At 43.3% G+C, this 25179-nt stretch overlaps 1 protein-coding gene across 3 annotated transcripts in view; it reads right to left on the bottom strand.

Annotated features, from left to right (window-relative positions):
• Positions 1-24298, bottom strand: part of LOC109832938 (chlorophyll(ide) b reductase NOL, chloroplastic) — a 28675-nt gene extending 4377 nt beyond the window's left edge. For all 3 annotated transcript variants that reach the window (XM_020400433.1, XM_020400434.1, XM_020400432.1), the window contains exons 1-11: positions 24024-24298; positions 23872-23940; positions 23725-23786; positions 23555-23641; positions 14662-14729; positions 14516-14564; positions 14337-14422; positions 12920-12977; positions 11474-11524; positions 11264-11314; positions 11129-11170 (exon numbers count right to left, since the gene is read on the bottom strand). In XM_020400433.1, coding sequence (XP_020256022.1) covers positions 11129-11170; positions 11264-11314; positions 11474-11524; positions 12920-12977; positions 14337-14422; positions 14516-14564; positions 14662-14729; positions 23555-23641; positions 23725-23786; positions 23872-23940; positions 24024-24270 — 870 coding nt within the window. In that variant the 5' untranslated portion in view covers positions 24271-24298. The remainder of the gene's footprint in view (positions 1-11128; positions 11171-11263; positions 11315-11473; positions 11525-12919; positions 12978-14336; positions 14423-14515; positions 14565-14661; positions 14730-23554; positions 23642-23724; positions 23787-23871; positions 23941-24023) is intronic.

The raw sequence follows: 25179 nt of genomic DNA, 5'->3' as shown, positions 1-25179 counted from the left end.
AAGAGAGAGATTCTTCGATCTAGCGGTCTCCGCTGCACCTGAATCTCGAGCTCACGGGCACTCATCCGAGTACCTGCGGCCAAATGTCGTAAGCGAGCATTCCAAGCTCGGCAGGCAACGAATGAAAGGCACCTGTGATCGCCGGAGCTCATGAACATCGAAGCTCACGCTCTACAGCAATCAAGGTCATACCATCACGCCGGTCGCCAGTCCGGACCATCCTAATTCCCTAATCCAATTAATCTGGAATCGAGGTAGGCGCTTAAATTTGCCGAAGTAAGAACAGTCGTTCGTGGAGGAGTTTGCCAATCTATAGCATCAGTGGAGGAGAAATAAAGCGGACTTCTACGCTGATGATGATCTTCCTCAGGTCAATTCCCGGATAACAACTCCTAACGGGAATGAAGCTGAGTATGGAAGCCCTACACAAAGAAGAGAATTCGTAAAATGCCTCAATGAGGAAATGAATGGCGTTACTTCTTCGGTTAATAAATTATACCTCTCCCCTGAGTCACTGGGGTAGTGGAGGTTAACGACTGTAGCTCGCATCGACTGTGAGTTGGTGCACAGCGGCTCAACACGGTCAGTCCAGCGAAAGTCCTGTTAGGCCACAAAACGGAAACATCATATTATAGTTGCTTAGTCTCGGAATGGGCTAGTCCATAGGTTAGCCTGAGAAGATGGCACGGCCAGCTTCAAAATAACCGTTCCCTGGAGTCCCTGAGGGATACAGATCTCAGGAAAAATATCCTCGAGGCGGCTGCCATGTCCGTCTGCAGGAGCCAGTCATGACATGAAACTTGAACATAGAAAGTGTCCATAGGCAGGCCCTGACCCGCATCGAAAGTCATCCAATCGAAACATGCTGACATAAAAAGATATAAGGGAAGAGGAAAGAAACTATGCCAATAGAGAAGAGTTACTTCTTGAAGATGTAACCTGGAATCACCGAACTGGTTCCTTCATTGCCATGACTCCGCCAACATGGGCCGGTCTCTGGGCAGGCTTTTCTAACCTGGGGCGGTGACCGTCAGGCTCACCATGCGGGGGGGGGGGGAAGGCCAGGAGATGCACAATCATTAGGAACTCATCCTCGCCTTCCGTACGATACTCCTCTATAGTGATGGAGAAGCATGAGCCCAGAAGTTTCAAACGATCAAGAAAATGATGCTATAGAATTAGACGTTACCTCGCGTCAGTCTAACAGGATCCTCATCAGCCAAGTCCATCCTTCAGATGCTCGGAATTTGCATGCGGCTCTGTGGATAACTTTTCCGCCTATCAGCAACGGAGCATCTCGTTGTGCAATCGAAGGTTTTGCCGGGGTAAACAGGTAACGGAATTCGTCGTGCACTATTGCGGCTGTCCGCTGAAATCAATCAAATAGTGGTTCAGGAATAGGCAAACTTGGAAATGCAGAGAAATGAAAAATAAATGTTTGTGTGAACTAACCTTGCCAAAAATCTGCCGTCGTAAGTTCTTCAGGGTCTCCCGCCTGAGGGTCTCTGGCAGCAGAACAAAAGCCCTGTGACTTCTGCATAAGTCGGTCGGGTCTGGCCCTGAGCCCTTTCTATTGATCGAGCACCGTCCTGGATAACATCAGAGAATCATCTGAGAGATGCTTCTTCGGTCACAACTCTTCGATACGGACTTCACTACGGAGCAGCTGTATTAGCTGGCATAGCAACGAAGCTTTGCAGCTTCAGGAAAGTGAGTTCAATCTGCCGGCTCAGTAACCTGGGAGATCTGAAGCCTAGCTCACAGTCTAGGCCAGTCACGGTCCCCAACTCATCGCACGAAGACCGTCCCACAAAACCTCCATGAGCCGAAGCCTGCTTGGCGTGGGTTCGCCATACGTATTTTTATTTGTGTCTCGAGCCGTTTTTTTTTATGCTTTTTTTTATAAAGCTGGTCATAACCGAACTGGCGGCGAATCGGAAGGTAGATACGTCCTTATAAAACAACTGATTCGCTACCGAAGTCCAGGTAAGCGGCCTCATGTTCGCCAGCCAAATTAACAGCATCCCATATCCACAAGTGCCTATACTCCCTCGGCTTCTCCTCACAATCAACAACACGTCGCGTACCGCTGGACGAATGTCGGAAAGAAGTGGAGAATGCCAGCACTTTAGGAGCCTTGTAGCGTGACGTCCTGAGTATGGGGAATCCTCGCCCTCCCACTCACGGCATTCTCAAGCAGCTGTAGAAAGGGGAAGACTGGTCTATGGCATTCGTACTGACTCAACATTCGAACGATGAAGGAGAACCAGACCATAATAAATACTACGGAAGCTCTAACTTGATGGTAGGCATCTGATCCGTTTATCAGATCATCGTTCCCGTTGTAACAAGCGACCAGAATTGCCAGAAAGCCCTCGATGAGTGTTAGCGACCATCAACCGAAAGCGAAACAGATTCCTTACTGTAGGCGAAGCTGAACTGCAGGATAACACTTCCAGTGCATAGCGTCCCAACTGATACATGGACACAAGTTTCTTCACCAATGGCGAGATAACCGGCTAAGGAGGTCATGCGGACGATCGGTGCGTCTGGCGATGATATAAAAGGATCTGATTAGTCCAGCAGGAAAACGACCTCTCGATACTCGGCATAATGGCCTACACAAAAGAATTCAAGAGTCAAGATCTAGAATAAAATCAGCTTTTTTATCCCTCAAAAGGCGAGCTTGAGCACTCAATGCACTCCTCGAACACTATATGCATCCGCGTATTCATACATCTAGATAAACATTGAAATAATCAATGGAGTATGGAGATATACCTGAGGGGAAGACCTCGAGATCGATCAAACACTTAGATTTTCGAAAGTGCCCGAAACCCACCGTCGACGGGGCTGAGAGAAATTTCCAAAAAGGAATGTCGAAGGATTTTCAGTCAAGATAAAAAGAGTACTAATCTAAACAGATGAAGTAGTCAAGTTTTTTAAGGAGACTTCGATGCTGCGAGGTGAAAGAAATTCAACGAAAATAGGACAAGGGGGGCCGGCCCTAGAAAGAGAAGAAGAAAAAAGGAAAACATAATGAAGAAAAGACCTCTTTTTAGCTTGAATCAAGAATCTGGGATGAACCAGACCCAGACAGGGTTTGAACCAGACCATAGCCAAATGAGCAGAATGACAGAATGAGCCAAATGAGTCAATTTGAGCTGACTGGACACAGACCAGGAATCAGAATGAACCAAATTGAGCAGATTGAGGCAATTGAGACCAGCTTGAGCAGATTGAACTAGAATGAGTCAGTTTGAGCCAAATTGACCAGTTTGAACAAATTTGAACCACGAATTCAAATTGGAAGCTGATGTAAACATTGGAGAAGAGCTTTTGATCAACCTAACGTTAATGCCATTCACCTATTAAACCTTATCCATATAATTTTGGAAGGGTCGGAGAGATTTTGGAACCCAGAATATGGCCGTTTTTGCACATTTTTTGGGCGGCGGTTTCAGATATTCGAACCTAAAGACCACTGCCGAAAAGTAATACGAGTATAAACTGCTTCTAATCTCAATAAGGTATAATGAGTATGAAACTCACTTTTTTTTGGGTTTCGAAGCAAGTTTCGAAGCAAAATCATTGCTTTATAAAATATTCTCTAAGGATCACTCAAACAACCCACGCCCGCGACAAACGCGTGTTACCATACGAGCAACCGACGCCAACAGATCGATGGCTCCACGCTAAATACATCAAAAATCACGAACAACTTTAAAGTTCCAAAATCGCACAAACCGGTCAAGATCAAATAAACTGCAGGCACCGGAACCTCTCCACCCCCCACCATTCCGCACCCACAACGCACCCCGCACACGCGCACACACTTCTCCACATCCCCAACACACGACAGCGTCTTCACAGTCCCCCGTTCACCCCACAACACCCAATACATACCGTGGGGAAGGCCTGGGGGCGAAATCATAGACAAAGATTACAGACTCTTCTATAAAAGAAACAATGATAAATACTTTGGAGCGGGTACTCTCGTGTAGGCCATATAATTCATATAAGGTCCGGCCTAGCTACAGCTCGGTCAACAAAACCGACGAAACAACGAGCGACGAAGATCGACGAATCGCTACAAAACGACAGAATCATTCCATAGCGTCTCGAATCAAGTCCAAGTGTGTAGGAATCAACCGGGTCTCCAACCGAGAACCAGCTCGGGCGAAATCATACGATCGATCAAATGATCAGTTCGGATTCCGAACTCCAGAGCTGATTTACTGCCATCAGCGAATCCGAATATACTGCAAATCAGACTCAATCAAAGAGTCTCAGTCACCGAAACCGGACCAAACGAACAAGAAAACGATAAAAAAGTCAAACACCCCCGTCATGGCCCCCCTTCCTCGTCTTACTTGACCCCGCGTATTCCGCGGGGCTGGCCAAAAGCGAGCCCACCTCCAAGTGATCCGCCAAGGCCGAGCCCCCGACGTGGGCAAGGCCGAGCCCGCCACCTTGGGGAGCGTTGGGCTTCCGCCTCCGACCAGCATCCTTCAAGGCTGGCTAGGCACCGTGCCGGGGCACTCTGGCGGGGCCGACAGTGCTGATGGGCCGACACATCTCTGTTTGCGAACTGTCCTTGAAGCCTATAAATAGCTAGAGATGTTATTTTCGCAGGTCGAACTTCTCAAGACCGGAATCTGTCGAGAACGCAGTGAACTCGGAGTTTGAAGCTTGAAGACCTGGACGTTACAGATCGATCGCTCGCGCCTATCCACGTCAGAAAAGGCGATTGTCGAGAGGAAGAAAAACAGATTGAGATCTGAACACGAGACTGACACCCCAGATCATCAGCTGGTCTTAGATGCTCCGCGAGCCGAGCGATTATTCCCTCGTGTGGACTTACGTCCCCTCCGCTACTTCACTCGTCGAATATACCCGCATAATCGTAGAATCTGACCCGATCTAAGATCGCGCCGTGGTCCACGGCAACGAACGGCGCAGGCAAAGAACCCACACTACAAGCTGTGACGCGGAGCGGCTCGAGGCCGCAACAGGAGCGTCGCGATTGTGTCACTAAGGAAGTTGTAATTTAGCTTTTTTCTTCTTCTCTTTGATGTGTTAGTTTGTAACCGTTATCGTCTAAAGACTTGGCTTGGTCGAACTCATACTCGACCTCCTCCACGACCGGGATCTTGATCCGCGGCTGCGACGCTCCAATCTCGACAGCGAGATCGGTGGCTCCCACTGTGGTCGCCAGATTGTTCGCGTAGAAAACTGTATCTTTCTTCATTAATGAGATAATTGTCATCTTGGATTACAAAGATCCGGTCTTTTATAGATCCGGTTACAACTAAATCAAAGAAAGAAGAAAAAAAAGTAAAAATTACAACTTTCCTTGTGAACAAATCGCGAGCTCCTGTTTTGCGGCCGCTCGCTTGTGTGGGTTCTTTGCCTGCGCCGGGGTTGTTTGCCGTGGACCACCGCGCGATCTAGATCCGGTCGGATCTACACGATTATGCGGGTATTATTCCACGAAGGGAATAATAGCCGGGAGGGATTAATCCACCAAGGGAATAATCGCTCGGATCTCGAGATCTAAGACCAAGCTTAGATCTGGAGTGTGATCTCGTGTAGATCTCAGATCTGTTCTTTCTTCCTCTCGAGATCCTGCCTTTTCTGACGTGGATGGTCGCCGAGGATCAGATCTGAATGGTGCAAGTCTTCTGGTCTTCAAGCTCCGAGTTCACTCTTCAATCCGGCAGAGTTTCGGCTCTTGAAAGTTCGACCTCCGAAAATGAACATCTCTAGGCCTATTTATAGGCTCTCAGGACAGTGGCTGCAAAAAGGGAATTGTCGGCCACCTCGGGCCACTGTCGGCCACCTCGGGCTGTCGGCCACCTCTGGGTGGCCGACACTGTGCCGAGCCACCTATGGGTGTGGGTTTTCCGAGTTTTTGAGTTGTGTCCGTTTTCCGGTTTTGTCCGTGATTCGGTTGATTGAGACTCTGATTGGTTGATCTGATTTGGCAGTAAGTCGGATTCCTGATTTGGCAGTAAATTCGCTTCTGAGTTCGAGTCCGAAACTGATCTTGATTCGATCGTGATTCGTCCGAGTCTGTTCTCGGTTGGATGACTCGTTGATTCCTTAACACTTGGCTTGATTCCGAACGCGTATGGATGCATTCTGTCGCTTCTGTGCGATTCGTCGATCTCGTCGCCTCGTTGGTTCGTCGGTTTATGCCGAGCTGTGCTAGGGGACCTATAAGCAATTTTATATGCCTACAGTCAGCAACAGATATGCTTAACTAAAGCGGAGGATCGCCAGGGTGTGTGAGGATAGCTTGTCAATCATGTTAGCAATAGATATACTTAACTATGTGATGGTAAAGATGTTGTGCGCAGCGAAAATTTCGGCAGAATTTCTGGTGCACAATAAGAGAGAAAGATCAATAAGAATTCTCGTCTCACTAAGGAAACAAGAATCTGAAGCGGATATCTCAATAAAGTGAGTTTCTGGTGCACAATAAGAGAGAAAGATCAATAAGAATTCTTGTCTCACTAAGGAAACAAGAATCTGAAGCGGATATCTCAACAAAGTTAGATATCGGCTCTTCCTCTCATCAGTTCTAGGACTGACCTGTCGAGGGGTCCTAAAAAACTATTACAATGGCCACAAACTCAAACAACCAATTTTACGTGGTTCGGCAAACTGCCTACGTCCATGGGGGCAAGGAGGGGGGATCTACTATTAGAAAGAAAAAGAATACAAATAGGTTTACAACTCTCACAATTAAACCCTCAATCTAATCTCTTTCTTCCTCTCTCAAAAGCCGCTGGAGAACCCTCTGTTTTCTTCTGCTTTTATTTTTCCAAGACTGCACGAAGCCAAGAGACAGCCACAATTCCCCTCTGCACTTGCAAGCCGTCCTTTTGCACCTTATGCTCACAAACCCTTCTTTTGCCCAACGAACAAAAAAACCCTAGCTTGGGTATATATAGGGTGATGTACAATATTGGGTGGGCCTCTCAAAAGATCCAGCGGACCTCTCTTTTGTCCGCTGGTTCTTGTGGCCACACAAACATGTGTGCCCCTCCCACGTGACTCTTCAATTCTCCACCTCGGTGAAGTTTTCCCAAAACTGAGCCGACACCAACCAAAACAAATGTCTCACTTATTGCGTCCAGTACAAAGTGAAACAATTCACGACAACGGACTCAATTCACAACAAGTCGAGACCCAAATGAGAATGCAAACACTCTCCAAATATCGGTATCAACTCACAAATCGATCTCACCCCCATCAAAATCCAACCCGGCTGCATCATAAAGACTGCCTACGTATCCTCTTGCCCAAGGAATCAAGCCGAACGTAGTTCACCCAAATGGCCTCCAAAGACCTCAATCCACTAGAAGAGTTCGCAACCCTTCTCTAATATCATCAACTCTGCGGCTGATAGCACCTCCAATGGCCTCAAACACCTCCACCTGAGGTGAACCAATGACCATATCCAAATTACATCTATCAGCTACTTTCGAATCTATCAACTCATCATCCGCATCCGAATCCAAATGACTTCCACGCTGTGTCACCTCAGCTGGAATCCCAACCAATGCAGAATGACCTGGAGTATGTGTAGTAATCTCCACCCAATATGGAGTAGCATCACTCTCCACCCGCTGCGATACATCTAAGGTCTGTCCAAAACTCTTCACCTGCTGAGAGTCAATTAGCTCCCTCATCGAAGCCTCAACCAAAGTGACACTACCAGACCTATCTTCCAATGGAGTTTTACCTCCAATCACAGCAGTTGACAACTCTTTAATAGGATGACCTAAATATGTCGAAGCCTCTGTCCAGAAACTCTTCTGCAGACCATTGCTTGACCACAAACACTGTTCCTCCTCCAGCAAGGTACGATTCTCCAAATTTGCCAACCTATCTAGTTGCCCCAAGATTTTCTTTCCAACGAAGTGTCTCGAAATGCCGTGAGCTCGGCTCCAATACAGAAATAGGTCCATCTTGTACCTCCCATCAGAATGGAGTACCTTCATCTTTTTGTCTATTACACACTTCTTCAATTTGTTGGATACTACTAGGACTTTCTCCAAAAGGGATTTGGTTGCAACCCAAACACGCCTAGAACAGCCACCAACAAAGGAAACCAAACGCCTATTACCTCCCAATGGTGCCCCCTTGAAAGGCCCCCAAACATCCACGTGAACTTCTCCCGAACGACCCTTAACTTGGTGAATAGAGGTGTCAAACTTCACCTCGGTCTTCTTGCTCACATCAACACGTTCACTGGACTTTAAATTGCAGGTCTTTACACCCTCTTTCAATCTATGCGAGGAATCAATACTGGAATGGCCAAGCCCCAAATACCGCAGTCTAGTCGAATCAACAGAAGTCGTCAGCTCTTCACCTGTCACTATACCTCCAGTCAAGTAATACAGGTTATTCCTCCTGACGCCCTTCATCAAAATACGAGAGTCTCTCACAATCTCGAGAACCATGTCCTCAACACGAACCTTCAGACCCTCTCCAACCAAAGCTCCAAGTGAGATCAAGTTCTTCCTCAAAGAAGAAACATATCTCACATCATTTAACTCCCTAACAGTCCCGTCAAACATCTTTATGCGAATTCTTCCTATCTAAGGATCTGGCATGCACGGTTATCAGCCATGTACACCACACCACTATCCACCAGCTTCTCAAAACTGGAAAACCATTCCCTTCTAGGGCACACATGATAGGTCACACCACTATCCAACATCTATTCAGATTCCTCCGAATAGCTATCTGTAGGACTGATAGAAAGCGAATAAATAGAAGAGTCAGAATTATTACCATCCGATACGATGTTTGCTTCTGATGATAGCTGCTTCCCTTTTTCCTTCTGCTTATTCTTCATCCATTCGTCGAGCTTTGGACAGTCTTTCTTTCAATGACCAGTCTCCTTACACCAAGCACACTGATCTTTTCCAATTGTAGGATGTCCTACTCTATACTGTGACTTCCAATTCTTCCGGTTTGGACCCTTCCCTCTTGCGACCAACGTCTCCGCTACCGACTCAACTGAAGCCTCCTTATCCTTCTTTCGAAGCTGATAATTCACAAGTGCAGCGGTGACCTCACTATACGAAAGGGTTGCCTTCCCATTAATAAGAGTAAGGACGAATGTCTCATATTCCTCGTCTGGCAAGGAACTTAACAGCAATAACGCATTGTCCTCATCTTCAATCTTGACATCCACATTCGTCAAATCCGTAAGAAACTTCGTGTAGTGGTTCATGTGATCTCTAATGGAGGTTCCCTTCTTCAATTGGAAACGATAAAGCATCCTCTTCAAATGCAAGCGATTTTCCACACTCTTGGTCAAATACTTGCTTTCGAGAATCTCCCAAATCTTCTTCGCAGAAGTCTCATTCATCACATCATATTTTAGATCTTGAGTCAAACAAGACCTAATCACACCACACGCCATTCGATTCATCTTCTTCCAAACCTCTCCAATGTATCCTCCAAATTCTGCGCGTTCAGCGCATCCAAAACCTCGCATCTCCATAATCCAAAGTTTGTGCCATTAAATTTCTCCACATCTATCTTCATAGAGTGGATATTCAAACTCTGAATAGTCTTCGCGCCAGAAGCACCACTCTCGACACCCGAAACACCTTCTTTCCCCGACATCTTACGCACCAACGAACGAAGAATAGATCCAAAACTAAAAAGATAGAGTCTTTACCAAAAGATCCCACATTTATCACCAACAAAGCCCTAAACGAGCCTCCAAATTGATCTACTCCTCCAGATCTGGAATCTGGGCTCTGATACCACTTGTTGTGCGCAGCGGAAATTTCGGCAGAATTTCTGGTGCACAATAAGAGAGAAAGATCAATAAGAATTCACGTCTCACTAAGAAAACAAGAATCTGAAGCGGATATCTTAACAAAGTGAGATATCGGCTCTTCCTCTCATCAGTTCTAGGACTGACCTGTCGAGGGATCCTAAAAAACTATTACAATGACCACAAACTCAAACAACCAATTTTACGTGGTTCGGCAAACTGCCTACGTCCACGGGGCAAGGAGGGGGGATCTACTATTAGAAAGAAAAAGAATACAAATAAGTTTACAACTCTCACAATTAAACCCTCAATCTAATCTCTTTCTTCCTCTCTCAAAAGCCGCTGGAGAACCCTCTGTTTTCTTCTGCTTTTATTTTTCCAAGACTGCACGAAGCCAAGAGACAGCCACAATTCCCCTCTGCACTTGCAAGTCGTCCTTTTGCACCTTATGCTCACAAACCCTTCTTTTGCCCAACGAACAAAAAAACCCTAGCTTGGGTATATATAGGGTGATGTACAATATTGGGTGGGCCTCTCAAAAGATCCAGCGGACCTCTCTTTTGTCCGTTGGTTCTTGTGGCCACACAAACATGTGTGCCCCTCCCACGTGACTCTTCAAATGAATTATGAGTTAACATTTAGACGGAGGTCTTCTCCATTCATGATCAAATTAGGATATGTTAGGATTCAATTAGACCAAATTAGTCCAAATTCTATCTGATCTGTCTTGTATCAAATCATAAAGAACGAATTTAGATATCTAGATCTTGCTTATCAGTAGTTAAGAGAACAAGTTTCCAGACAACAAAAGACCTTGCAAAGCAGCCAAGTAAGTGAATGCAAGGTCAAACAGCAATGATATTTTGTGAAGGGAATACATAATTTGAGTGTAGTAATAATAAGGCGCTAAAATAACTTGTAGAACAGTAAGAAAACAACGCTTCCACTTGCCAGAATAATTAATGACAATCCAAATTTCATTGGCCACCCGTCAGGCGTGGCTAACAAGGTCAACTAATATAGGCTTCCTAAAGAATGGTTCACCTAATATCAGCTTAAGTCACATACAGACTCAGATACCAGATCTAGTCTAACTTGGGAAGGAGGGAAAAAAAAACAGCAGCCATTAAATGTGGGTCATATAGCCGTTTTTTAACTAAACTGGGAGCATCCTATGCAAAGTAGAACACCTGTCTTACAAATTTATTGCAGCAATGCTAAAAGTAAGAAATAAGCCAGAATGGACAAAAGTGTCCGCTACCTCTTGTTTTAGCAGATCAAGAGTATTTCAGAAGAAGACTGAGAAAGAAAATTTCTTACCACCTCAGGTGGCTCAGCTAATATATTGATGAAAAATTTAGCCTATAAAAGAATAAAAAAATGTTAAAGATGCCCAATCAATTATAACCACAAAAAATTAAATAAGGAATTTAGTATAAATTATAAAGGTCATACTTGTTTTGTTGTGGCCCCAGACATGAGAAGATCTGTTATGACCATACCAGGCTGCATTTAAAACTCAGTTAAAGAGCTATAACTGTTTCCAGGAATATCTTACAGCAACATTAACTCTAGAAAGAAATGTATGAAAATAACTCTCGGACATGCTTACAACCAGGAAATTTTCTTAAGAAAGCACCTAAATAGCTAGAAGGCACTACTTACCGATAGATTGTGCACCATAACATTTTTTACATCTTGCATCTGCAATTCTGCCTGGCAAACAGCTTATAGAATTAGCATTCTGCCAAAGTGCCAGAAATACAAATGTCATGTCAACAAGGTCACCACAGCATAAGCCTGAATTGCATTCCTTTTACATAGGTCAAAACCACCAAACTATTACTGGTGCATCTTACTTCCAAGATCAGAAGCAAGAGAACATGGTCCATGGAGTTGCAGGTATGATTTCGAAATTGGATTTGGACCTGGGCCCAAATCCTACTAACAGGCATATTATTTAAATATTGTATGCACACGCACATAACCCTTTTGCATGCACAATATGATATGGAGATGGTGACACGACAGTTTAACGTAAGTGAACAATACAGCATACATGGCCAACATACCAAAAGAAATAACATGGATGTTGCAACAATGACTATGAACAATCATTCTCCTTTATTGAAAAATTAGGTAAATGGGATAAGTGTATCAGAATAGCATACTAAATTGTGAACCCAATTATTCAACAATTATAACTTAACTTCTTAGGCGTTGTTAGATCCACAAGGACATAAAATCGTTGGTAATAACAAAGGAAGTATCTAACAAGGACCCACCAAGTATCTTAGCATCCAAGCGTGTACATTTAAGTACATAACACATGGTAAAGGTGTAAACAAATAGAAATAATACAACACATATCTGATTATATATCATACATATGTTTCTTTTTCTTTTCTTTTTGGGACGGTATGGATATCATACATATGTTTCTTTTCTTTTTGGGACAGTATGGATGTCTGTTATCTGCATCTAAACTATGAATACAATCATGGATTGCCTTTTACTTTTAGGTTAAAAAAAGACTAGTGTTAAATTTTCCAAACTTGCAAGTATGATCAACGTATGTAAAATCATATCCTGTGCATGCATGCTAAATTATTTTAGAATTAAATCATGAAAGATGTTGATTAATCACAAGTCAAACTAGTATTGATTTATTTATACATAAATTTAATGCAAAATGGACAAAAGAGCTGATTTACTTTTCGGCCTCCAACTGTTCAGAACTAATGGTTAATATCTGAATAATGTCCATATTCAAACCGCATCATGGATCAATTGTTTAATATGGATATTACGTTCAAAACTTTAAACCATATCCATCTTAGTGTTGGTACCTACTAAAAGAAAAACATATATAATTGCACCAGTCTGCACAGACCATATCATGATCTACTCAACTTGATATCAAAAATTGGACATGCAATTTGAGAAATTTGGTCAGCAAGAGAAACCCCCAGCCTTCCAGGATTATCTATTCTAAAACCACTTGGGAGTTATCTCCTAAGTCCTATGAAAAACTGAGTGCACACAGTCATAGTCTCAACTTAACTGGTCCTATTAAATTAGCACAATACTAGAAACTCTTTTAGTACTTACCTGCAAGGATTTAGTTAGGTGCACCACACTGCGCTTTGTTGCTCCATATGCAGCAAAACTGTGAATAGATCATAAGAAACTATGAGAATAGCGTTGCTGAATATATATACTTTATTGTTCTGAGAATAATTGACGAGTGTGGTCTGTTCCTGCTTCAAGAGATTGGAATATGATAATTTCCATAGATAATCTTTACTGCATAAAAATCTTTGTATACAACAGATATATAATAATAGAAAACAAAAGACACCAGTTATATCAGTTTGTATTGATGAAATAACCAGTTATATCAGTTTGTATTGATGAAATAATTAGAATAACGACCGAGAAGAAATATTCAAAAGAATATCAAACTTCAATATTACAAGTGCACAAAAGGGATAAGCATATGAATCAGATGCTTACTGTTTTTCTTGTAAAACAGCTAACCAAAACCATTTGATGTAGACAGACTAAGAGCTTCTCTGAATACTCGAATGAAACTTCCTTGTATTCTGTATGGGATGGGAATCCTTTGGATTTTTCCTGTATTCCTTTAAGTAAAAATCCTTTGGTTTACGATCCAAAAAAATTCTTCTGATGCCTTCCCTACAAGCAAATAATTTCTTGGAAGAGTAGTTTTTTTTCCCTAAGAGAAATACATTTCATCTTAGGAAAAGGTCCTGACCTCCTGGATTGGATTACATTTGGGACTGTAATCTTTTTACACAAAAATTAACATCCAATTACCAAACAAGGATTTCCATTACATTCTTGAATTCCATGGGGGAAAATGGAATCTTTGATTAGAATACTTAGGATTAGGGACACACAAACACACCCTCGATGGAAAAATGTAAACTGTGAAGCAGAAAATAGAAGAAGGCTGCCTCTGGTTGATATGAATGCTGACTACAAAGATTGCATGTTGGTGATCGACTTGTTAAGAGTACTGTTAGCTGGTGTGAAGATAATTTTGCAATACCAGAGCAGTAAAGACTAAGATGTTGATGTGGATGTCTGGTAAGGCAGACTATAAATGAGGAGGAAAAAGAAGGCAATGGCGAAAAGTATGGCTGAGGGTAAAATAATTGAGAAGATTTAGTTTCAAGACATTGTGGATACCACACCAAGGAAAGCATCAAAGCACTAAGTCAATATCACATTGTTTATCATGAAGTTGCTCAACTTAAATTGAAGAATAGTTATAAGGTTCTTGTTAACGGCTTAAAAGAGGTGGGAAAACCTAGGGATTGCTCTCAATAATAATAGCAAAAAAGAAAACCAAAAAATATTGGGACACGGCTTGATGGTTATGGTTCTCAAAATGCAAATGTATAAGATCCTCTGACTTTGAGAAGTTAATTGTCTGACTAATGATCATATCTTCCGATTAACTTTCTCGTGACTACTGCGCATCAAATGAAGAAATCCATACCGAGGAGTGGGCCTTCCATCTGAACCAGCTCCATCAATGTTGAAAATGTGCCCACCTCGAGGCTGGCTAAGCATCATATTTATAGCCTACAATCCCAAAGTAAGCTTAGTCGGTCAAAATAAAATGGCTTATTAAATATGCCAACTGATTTGTTCCAAAGTGAAAATAATCACTTGTACCTCACGACAACAAATCATCAGACCAAGAGTGTTGGTGGTGACAACTTCCCTTAACAAAAGAACGAACAGTTCAGACCACCAATCTGAAGCCATCTAGCATTGGACAAGCACATTGAGACAGGTGTGTAATGATAGTGTGAACTTACATAAGATCATCATCGGATGTTTCAGCCAAGGGCTTGTAACTGTATGCATTGGATCCAGCATTGTTGATCTACATCATTTGTTAAACTTAATTAAAAAAAACTTTGACAACTGAAAACTTAGCAATGAAGACATGAACATGATTAAGAAAAAAGACTTGTTACATAACACTCTCATAATGTTGGGCGCAGAGTCACGCCTACCGCCGCGGAAGCGATATGTCCTGAGAGAGAGCCCTGGCCTTTGTTGTCACAAAAGCACAAGTCAACCTCGATATCTGTGTTTCGCGAAGGAAACTCAGACTCAGTAGCGAAATATCTCAGCGAAGTGAGATATCCACTCTTCCTCTCATCAGCGCAAGACCGAATTTTGAGGGATCCTACAAGCAATAGCCAACAACCCAGAAAACAGTAAATACACGAGATTTTACGTGGTTCGGCTAACTAGCCTACGTCCACGGGAGGGGGGTTTCACTATGAGGAGAATACCAAACTTTACAAATTCTCTCTCACTCACTCTTTCTTTTCTCTCAAAGAAAACTCACACAACCCTAATTGTTTTTACCACAATTTTCCCACACTAAAACACCTCCACCACCTCTCCTATTTATAGGAGAAACCAAAGGGGAGGTGGGGCTGAAGAGTTGGCGGGCTGATGGGGCGGGAGAGAAAACTCCCGCGGGAAAAGTCCCGCGCTCAGGAGCTGCAGCGGGAAAAACTCCCGCGCTCGGGAGCTGGGAGCGGGAAAGATTCCCGCGCACGTGGGTGAGCCCCCCCACGATCACAATTCTCCACCTCGTACATCATTTGATAATCCTCAAATTTTGGACGAACACCAGGAGAACCCCCACGAACTTAACCAGAGAGATCCAGGCCAGAACCAGGCCAAACCAGCTGCGTCACTATACCGCGACTGCCTACGTACCCTCCACCGGGATCAAGCTAACCGTAGTTCTGCAATTATTCTCCAACATAGTCTCCACCTTACCCCATCACCGCCACGAAGGAACATGCCCTCTTGAACAGATTAACATGGGCTGATATGAAGCATGTCAAAGCAGTGTTGGAACTATTCTCATTCGTATGCACCTTCATGAGAGAAATATCTCCTTCCTCTATGACATCCCGCACAAAATGATACTTGACATCGATATGCTTGGTACGAGCATGGTGAACTTGATTCTTCGCCAAGTGAATCGCACTTTGACTGTCGCACCACAGGTTCACGCTCTCTTGCTCAATCCCCAAGTCGTCTAGAAGACCCCACAACCACAATGCTTCCTTCACTCCCTCCGTCATAGCCATGTACTCGGCCTCTGTTGTAGAAAGTGCCACTGTGGCCTGCAACATCGATCGCCAACTAACTGGAGCTCCATGTATCCTGAATACATAACCAGTAGTAGATCGCCGTCTATCTAGATCGCCCGCATAATCTGAGTCCACATACCCGTCGACCTGACATGTATCTCCACCAAAGCATAGACCCGTATCCGCGGTACCTTTCAAGTACCTTAGGACCCATTTCACAGCTTCCCAGTGCGTCTTTCCCGGATTCGCCATGAATCTGCTGACCACACTAACCGCCTGTGAAATATCAGGGCGTGTACACACCATTGCGTATATTAAACTGCCAACTGCACTAGCATAAGGGACACGATCCATGTGTGCCTTATCTTCCGCTGTAGTGGGAGATTGTTTACCTGAAAGCCTGAAGTGTTGAGCCAATGGAGTTACCACCGACTTAGCACTTTGCATCCCGAACCTCGCGATCACCCGCTCTATGTAGCCCTTCTGACTCAAGAACAATCGCCGATTCGCCCGCTCTCTTCTAATCTCCATACCCAGTATTTTCTTTGCAGCGCTCATGTCCTTCATCTCGAACTCATTGCTAAGTTGAGATTTCAGCTTATCTATCTCCACCTTGTTCTTCGATGCAATAAGCATGTCATCCACATACAACAGGAGATAGATATAATCACCTCCACGAAGCTTCCGAATGTAAACACAACAATCATAGTCGCTTCGGGAAAACCCATGCTTCAGCATGAAGGAGTCAAATCGCTTATACCACTGCCGAGGAGATTGCTTCACGCGACATACATGATGCTCCTTGTCCTCAACCTTGTATCCCTCAGGTTGATGCATATAGATCTCCTCATCCAAGTCTCCGTGCAAGAAGGCCGTCTTGACATCGAGTTGTTCCAGCTCAAGATCACCATGAGCAACAATACTCAATAACACCCGAATAGAAGTGTGTTTCACCACCGGAGAAAATATCCCATTGTAATCCACACCCTCTCTTTGAGCAAACCCCTTAGCCACAAGCCTCGCCTTGTACCTCGTTCCACCGAGCTCTGAAGGATCTTCCTTTCTTTTATACAGCCACTTACAACCTATAGCTTTCTTTCCTACGGGCAATGGGACCACCTCCCATGTTTGGTTCTTCCGGAGAGATTCCATCTCCTCCTCCATCGCAGCCAACCAACTCTCACTATTCTTGTCTCGAATAGCTTCCTTGAAGGAGACCGGCTCATCTTCCTCCACCGAGAGTACGTATTCAACCAAATTAACATGCCCATAGTGCTTTAGGGGTTGATCAGCCCCCAGCTTCTGTACCTGCTTGTATACTCGCCTTGGCCTAGTGGAAGCCAAGCTATCCTCGAGCTGCTGTTGTTGTAGTGCCTGTGTATTCTCCTGCTAAACCTCCTCCTACTCAAGCTCATCATCTACCTGATTTCCCACTTGAACATGACTAGAAACTGGTTGGTCTTTAGGTTCTATATTAATAACCTGGGACTTAGAATTCCTAACAGTCTCAACACCATCATCATTGGGCTAGAACCTGGTTGGTCTTTCGGTTCTATCTCAATAACCTGGGACTCGGGAGTCCCGACAGTATCAACACCACCATCTTTGGGCACCCTAGCAATCATGGACTTCTCATCAAAGGTAACGTCCCTGCTGATAACGAACTTCGAATCTTCTGTACACCAAAGGCGGTAGCCTTTTACGCCCTTTGAATACCCTAAGAATATCGCCTTCTTGGCCCTCGCGTCAAGCTTTCCCTCGTTGACGTGATAATAGGCGGTACATCCGAAAATTCTGAGCCTCTCATAATCTGCATGTTCCCCTGACCACCAATCGACTTTTCCCATCATTCTTTGCCCAAATCAGCATATGATCGCATACTCACTGCTTTCTCTCGCAGTGTTCGGTTCAGTCTTTCCGTGACCCCATTTTGCTGTGGTGTAGACCTGATTGTCCAGTGTCTAGCAATCCCTTCCTGATCACAAAACTCCTTGAAAGCACCCTCTGTATACTTTGTACCGTTATCAGATCTCAGTGTTTTCAATTTCTTACCCGTCCTGTTCTCAACCATCGCCTTCCACTTCTTGAATGTCTCAAATACCTCATTCTTATGCTTCAGGAAATAAACCCAAGCATATCTTGAATGATCATCTATGAATGAGACAAAATTCTGGAACCACCCTTGGAAGTTGAGTCGAAGGCCGGACAGCCCAAACATCCGTGTGCACATAATCTAGTATCGCCTGCTCTCTTGTGGCTTGCTTCTCAGAATTGAACCCTATGCGCCTTTCCATACACAGCAGTCCTCCGCAAAAATCCATGAAGGCTTCTTCAGATTCTTCTTCAGCATATATCTCTCTTCTCTTGACTGTTACCAAGCAGATCAGACCCTTCTCTGACATGTGGCCAAGGCGCGCCTAATGCATAACCGTGTGTGCTCACATGGGTCTCCCACTTCCTTCCAGCTCCAACTGGCTGCACTCTCCCGTCACCGTCGTACCCGAGAGAGTATATAGATTACCCCGTGACGATCACCCTTCATCAACTGTTAAGGAACCCCGAACAACCCGCGCCCCCTCGTCCTCTTTACTCCGTTCTCTGTTAACAATCATTGGGCCAACCCCCGGAGTCCAAAAGCACCGATGAGATGAGATTCTTTCCGCAAAGCCGGGACGTGTCGTACGGTCGTCAGGGTTCGGACACTCCATCATCGGCATCTTGATTTTTGATAATTACCAGCCCCAATCCGTTTTACAAGCATGGTATTCCTCCATCAATACGGTTCCACCATCAATTCTCCTGTAGTGTAGTCAAACGCACTTTCCTGTTTGGACACAATGTGTAAAGAGCCCAGGCCAGAATCAATTTAACCACTTTCCGAGAAGTACTGGCCATCCCGTGACGACATAGCATTCCTTATCGCTCCAATCCTCTGAACGAGCATCGCGCTCTTCCTTGCCTTCTCGTCTTTCAGTCTTGTTGTTATTCTTTTCCCACCTACTCTCTTGTCTGGACAGTCGCCTTGAAGTTGCCCAACTTCGCCGCATATTGAAACACGCTCGTCCCGCAAGAGGTCTAGATTTAGATCTAGTCTTTCCTCCCTTGCCTTTTCCTCGCTCATTGCCTCTTCCTCTGGCAAACAGTCCCTGCGCTTGTTCTTTGTTACCACCAGTGGCCATATCACTAGTTGCAACTTTTCGAAGATCATCCGCTAGAAGCGCCGCTCTAGTCTCATCCATCGACAAAGTATCACCCACAAGCATCAGTGTTTGCACCAGGTTCTCATAAGACTTCGGCAGAGATAAAAGTAGTAGAAGCGCCTGATCCTCGTCTTCCACTGTCACCTCAATGTCTTTCAAATCCGATATGATCCTATCGAACTTGTTGATGTACTCCCGGATTGATGAGCCCTCCTCCATCTTGCAAGTATACAATTTGGATTTTAAATAGATCCGGTTCGTTAGACTCTTCGTCATGAAGGTGCTTTCTAACTTCAACCACACGCCCGCAGCCGTTTCCTCCCCGTCCACCAAGAAAGCTACATCCCTTTCAAGGCAAAGGATAATCGACGCCCGTGCTTCCAGATCCAGCTCCTCCCAATCCTCATCAGACATAGTTTTGTGCTTCTCTCTTCCAGCCAAAGCCTTGTGCAATTTTTGCGAAATCAGCGAATTTTTCATCTGCATCCTCCAATAGGAAAAATCATTTTTCCCATTGAATTTTTCAATCTCGTATTTACCAACTTTACTTGTTTTACTTGTAGAAGCCATTTTCTGCTTGTATTATGTTAATCCGCTTCTCTCAGGAATTTTTAACAATTATTTGTGTTTTACCACACAATATTCAACCACCACCTCAGATCAGAAATTTTACCACCTCCGGTCTGAATAAGGCTCTGATACCAATTGTTGGGCGCAGAGTCACGCCTACCGCCGCGGAAGCGATATGTCCTGAGAGAGAGCCCTGGCCTTTGTTGTCACAAAAGCACAAGTCAACCTCGATATCTGTGTTTCGCGAAGGAAACTCAAACTCAGTAGCGAAATATCTCAGCGAAGTGAGATATCCACTCTTCCTCTCATCAGCGCAAGACCGAATTTTGAGGGATCCTACAAGCAATAGCCAACAACCCAGAAAACAGTAAATACACGAGATTTTACGTGGTTCGGCTAACTAGCTATCTGTGTTTCGCGAAGGAAACCTAGACTCAGTAGCGAAATATCTCAGCGAAGTGAGATATCCACTCTTCCTCTCATCAGCGCAAGACCGAATTTTGAGGGATCCTACAAGCAATAGCCAACAACCCAGAAAACAGTAAATACACGAGATTTTACGTGGTTCGGCTAACTAGCCTACGTCCACGGGAGGGGGGTTTCACTATGAGGAGAATACCAAACTTTACAAATTCTCTCTCACTCACTCTTTCTTTTCTCTCAAAGAAAACTCACACAACCCTAATTGTTTTTACCACAATTTTCCCACACTAAAACACCTCCACCACCTCTCCTATTTATAGGAGAAACCAAAGGGGAGGTGGGGCTGAAGAGTTGGCGGGCTGATGGGGCGGGAGAGAAAACTCCCGCGGGAAAAGTCCCGCGCTCAGGAGCTGCAGCGGGAAAAACTCCCGCGCTCGGGAGCTGGGAGCGGGAAAGATTCCCGCGCACGTGGGTGAGCCCCCCACGATCACACATAAAATATAATATGAGTTCAAATAAAGTCAAGAGTGAAACCTTAGATCAAAGTACGAGTTTTAGTTAGTAACCGCCAACTAAAACTCATATTTCGATAGTTCAGTCCACTTTATTTAACAAACAGATCCAGTTTTCTAGTGAGAAGAACACCAAGTTCCCATGTGAGAAGTTTCTTTTGAAAGATATTGGAAGTTTCGTTAGGAGAAGTCAATTCGTAGAATAACTGTGATAGAAAGACAGATATAAACACTATCTTTGATGCAAAAAAACCATGTTACCTCATATGATATTATAGGTTGTCTAAAAATCACTGCAGATAGCTGATCCCCCATCAAACACCGATGATGAAAGTTACAATTTGATGGCTTCCAGAAGGCTACAATTTAAAATTTTCACGTAGATCGATGAAGGTTACAATCTGACGACCTTCGCAACAACTGATGAAAGCTCTAATCGTTACAATCTGACGACCTTCGCAACAACTGATGAAAGCTCTAATCAACAGCCTTCACAATCAACATCGGGAGTTACGCAACAACTGATGAAAGCTCTAATCAACAGCCTTCACAATCAACATCGGGAGTTACAATCTGACGACTTTTATATTTTCAAGGAGCCAAGAAGAAGATTACAAGATGATGATCTTTACAACACTCTAGCAAAAGATACCACAAATTAATGGTCTCTTCACATCAAAACGCAGAGGTCAGACCTGCTTTTCAACATCAAAACACAGAGGTCCTCCCTGTGTTGCAACGTCAAAACGCAGAAGTCCTCCCTGCGTTGCAACATCCAAACGCAGACTTCGTTGCTGCGTTTTCAGCTCAAAACGCAAAACCCAACTCTGCGTTCCAGATCCAAACGCGGAGTTCATTCATGCGTCTCAGAATTTTAAAACGGTGCGGCCACTGCGTTCTGAGCCAACTAGAAAAGCTCAACTCTGCGTTTCAGGTCTAAGACGCAGAGTTCGGATCCAGAACGCCGTTTTCAGCGTTTGACTCGTTCAAACATGAGTTGAACGGTTCCAGAAATCATTTTCTCCCCACGATTTGAGGGGATCATCACCCTATCATGGAGAGATTTATAGGGGGGGCGGTTACACCCTATTAAACCCTCATTAAGAAGAAATTTAAGGGGACGGTTACACCCCTTAATCCCTTATAAATCATAGAAAACTCAACTGAGTTAGGGGCTGGTTTTTTGCGATCTTTGGATCTTTGAGTATTTTCGGATCTAGAGATCAGCAAAGGGGATCACCAATTCATCCTCTTTCGACAGCAAAGAGATTGAAAGATGGACATTCATCTTGCGGAGTAGTCCTTGGAGCTTTCATCCTTGGCTTATTAACCGATTTTCGGTTCAAATCAACTCTTTTTCAAGAGTTTAAACTCGCTCTGAGTTATCAACCTGTCAAGAGTTTCAAACTTGCCACGCAAGTTCTCCTCAACGTCAATCAAGAGGAATCAACCACGTTCCATTGAAACAAGATGTTCGGATCATCAACGGAAAGCAAACTCGACGCGAGCATTCGATGGAGGCATTTCATCGCCACCGTGAAGAACCCAGACTTAAACAAAAGAGAGGATCTTCGTCGATCTTCTTCTCTTTTGTAAATCGGGAATCCGATACCAGAAGATTGTAATTTCTTGTTTTCTAAATCAGTTAGAGAGAAATTGTATTGAGAGAATTGTATTCATTCTTTTTCTAAGCCAGTTAAAGAGATAATACAATAAATCATATTCTCAATTGTGTTATTCGAATTTCCCACAAAAAGATATGAAAATGGAGATGCATGGAGGAACACCATGATTTTCTACGTAATGCAGTATTCTCGAGAGAACGCAGTTCTGATTCTTGTACATACAAGGCAGGATTGATTAGAAAAGGACATGTCTGAGCACTTTGATTTTGCTTTAGTTTTGCCAACCCTGACAGTGGTGAGGATACTTTTGATGGAGTTGCAAAATTTTGGTCATTGGGTTGTTACAAGCTCGTTGTATTACTGAGTTCTGAAATCTAATGCACCGAAGTTTAAGATTCACCTAGAGTGACCCCAAAGAATGCTAGATTCATAGTGTTGCAAAACATCGGCTTGTAATAGACTAATAGTGGACCCAACAATAAAATAAATAATACAACTCAATTATCCTTTCTGAAAGTACGTATGTTCCTTGTTTATTATGTCACCGAACTCAATTGTTCTAATTTGCAAAATATTTTAGCAAATTGAATGAACATATGAGCTAGACTTCTCTGTACACCTATTTACTTTTAACTGGAAGGGTGCAAAAAGAAGCATTTCTACTTCTAAATTAATCAACAAGCTCTACAGTTGACATATATAAATGCTGTAACAGCGTCAGTAGTAGGAATTGTTAACGGTAAAGATTGAAGAAGAGGGAAACGAAATGCTAGCAAATGTCAAGATATCTCACAAGGGCAAAGGGAATGGAACTGTAGAATGGCAATCTAATTCAACCTATCTTATAATTGGAAATATGGACCAAGTAAATATTTTGAACATCACTGAATTTATTTATTTATTTATTAAGAAAAGGCCATGGCCTAAACTTTATTGGAAGAACATCACTGAAATTCTTCTGATCAAAAACTCAAGAAAGCTCGTGACAACTATTTCACTAGAACTGATTCACAGACTCGATGATGCCTATCAATTTAATGACATCATAATGAATCCAGACTATTGACGACCCAACATAGGTATATAACCACCAAGTGCATACACTTCATTGTTGTGTGGTTCTGACTTCTCATGCTGCTTAGATAATATCAATATCAAACACAATGTACCCTCACAATGAACAATATTTCCTATCAGGTATCAAGCATTGAAAACAGTAAACATACTATCTAATCAACGAAAATATCAACTAAATTACCCATATATCAATATAACCAAGCTTCTCTTGTGCGAATTCTACTAGATTTCTGACATCCTTTCCATCTCTAACATCGCATGTGGTTCCCTGCGACAAAATTGGATCTTTTCATAGAAAAATAAATAACCAAAATAATTTATTTATTAAAAAAACAGCGTAGCAGTAAATACCCACACACGCTGCTCCCCATATTCCTCTCTCAAGCTTTTAACAGCTGATTCCACACGCTCAGCTACATTCAAACCCAATGAATAATTTAACAGAGAAGGTAAGCGATTAAAAAAACCATACTATTGAAATAAACAGCAAAATTATACCTGATCGCGAACAGATTATGACATTATCACCCGCTCTTAGAAATTCTTTTGCAAGGGCATACCCAATTCCTACAGCAAAAACACGAGCCCCAGTTAAAAATTCTTTATCAAAATAATCAGAAAAAAATCCAAGGAAAAAGAAAAGAAGAGACCTTTGCTTGAGCCGGTGATAAGAACATTATAAGGAGGGACCATAGGCTGTGAATTTTGAGGAGATTCTGCCCTAGTTCTGAGTCTTCTATGATTCCGATTCCGGTGTCCTAGATTCCAGCGGATGGATTGGAGAAGGAATTGTGAACGGGAATTTGAACTGCGCGGCCTTGGATTGATTCGATTTGGGGCGAGATCGTAGTGAAGAGCTTGAGTGAGATTTAGCGCGGGAACTGAAGCTAAGGCCATGATTTTTTTTTTAATTATATAGATTTAATTTTCCTTTTTAGGGCTCAAAAGGAATGTGGGTGATAGATAGTGTGATAAGGGCGTAGGGAAGGATGTGACGTCACCTTGGACCCACATGTTGGCTCCTACATGTCAGTCTCTGGGTTCAAGAAGTAATGGGAGGAACGGGAGAGCTGGTTTTTTTTTTCACAAAGCAAGAATGGGACTCTTTTTGTTTTTTAACCCTTATTTTTTAAACTTATGCATGAAAGATTTTCCATTTTTCCTACCTCTTTTGGCACTCAGATCCTCTTTACTAGGGGTGCCAAACCGTATCCGTATCCGAGGAAATATCCGTAACCGTATCCGTTAGGATACGAATATGGTTACTCAAATCTATTACCGATAGGATATGGTTGCGGATATGGTTTTGTAGTGAAATATTCGTATCCGTATCCGAAAAAATCCGAATACATATTGGTAATACTCTTACGATAGTTTCGATTCTTAGATTATGGATTTGTGGTTAATTTTGATGATCAAGATGTCTAATCTTAGCTTTTCAATCATAATGAACATATTAACGAACTCTTTTTGTATCACATGACTATATTTTTATGAATACTATCTAGTTTTCTCATATTCTTTTTGTATCCGCATGCATATCCGTTTATATATCCGTAACCGTATCCGATTTTGGCCGATATGGATATGAATTTTTCTTACCGACGTATATCTGTATCCGTATCCGTATCCGAGATGGGTAAGCGGATATGATATGATAAGTACCATATCCGAGCCGTATCCGCTCCGTTACGTATATCTGTATCCGTATCCGTATCCGAGATGGGTAAGCGGATATGGATATGGTAAGTGCCATATCCGAGCCGTATCCGCTCCGTTAACACCCCTACTCTTTACTATCTAAAG

This window comes from Asparagus officinalis, chromosome 3 (genome assembly GCF_001876935.1).
Source record: "Asparagus officinalis chromosome 3, Aspof.V1, whole genome shotgun sequence".
Lineage (NCBI taxonomy): Eukaryota > Viridiplantae > Streptophyta > Magnoliopsida > Asparagales > Asparagaceae > Asparagus > Asparagus officinalis.
Note: the sequence above shows the minus strand (reverse complement) of the source record. Positions and strands in the feature narration are given on the sequence as shown.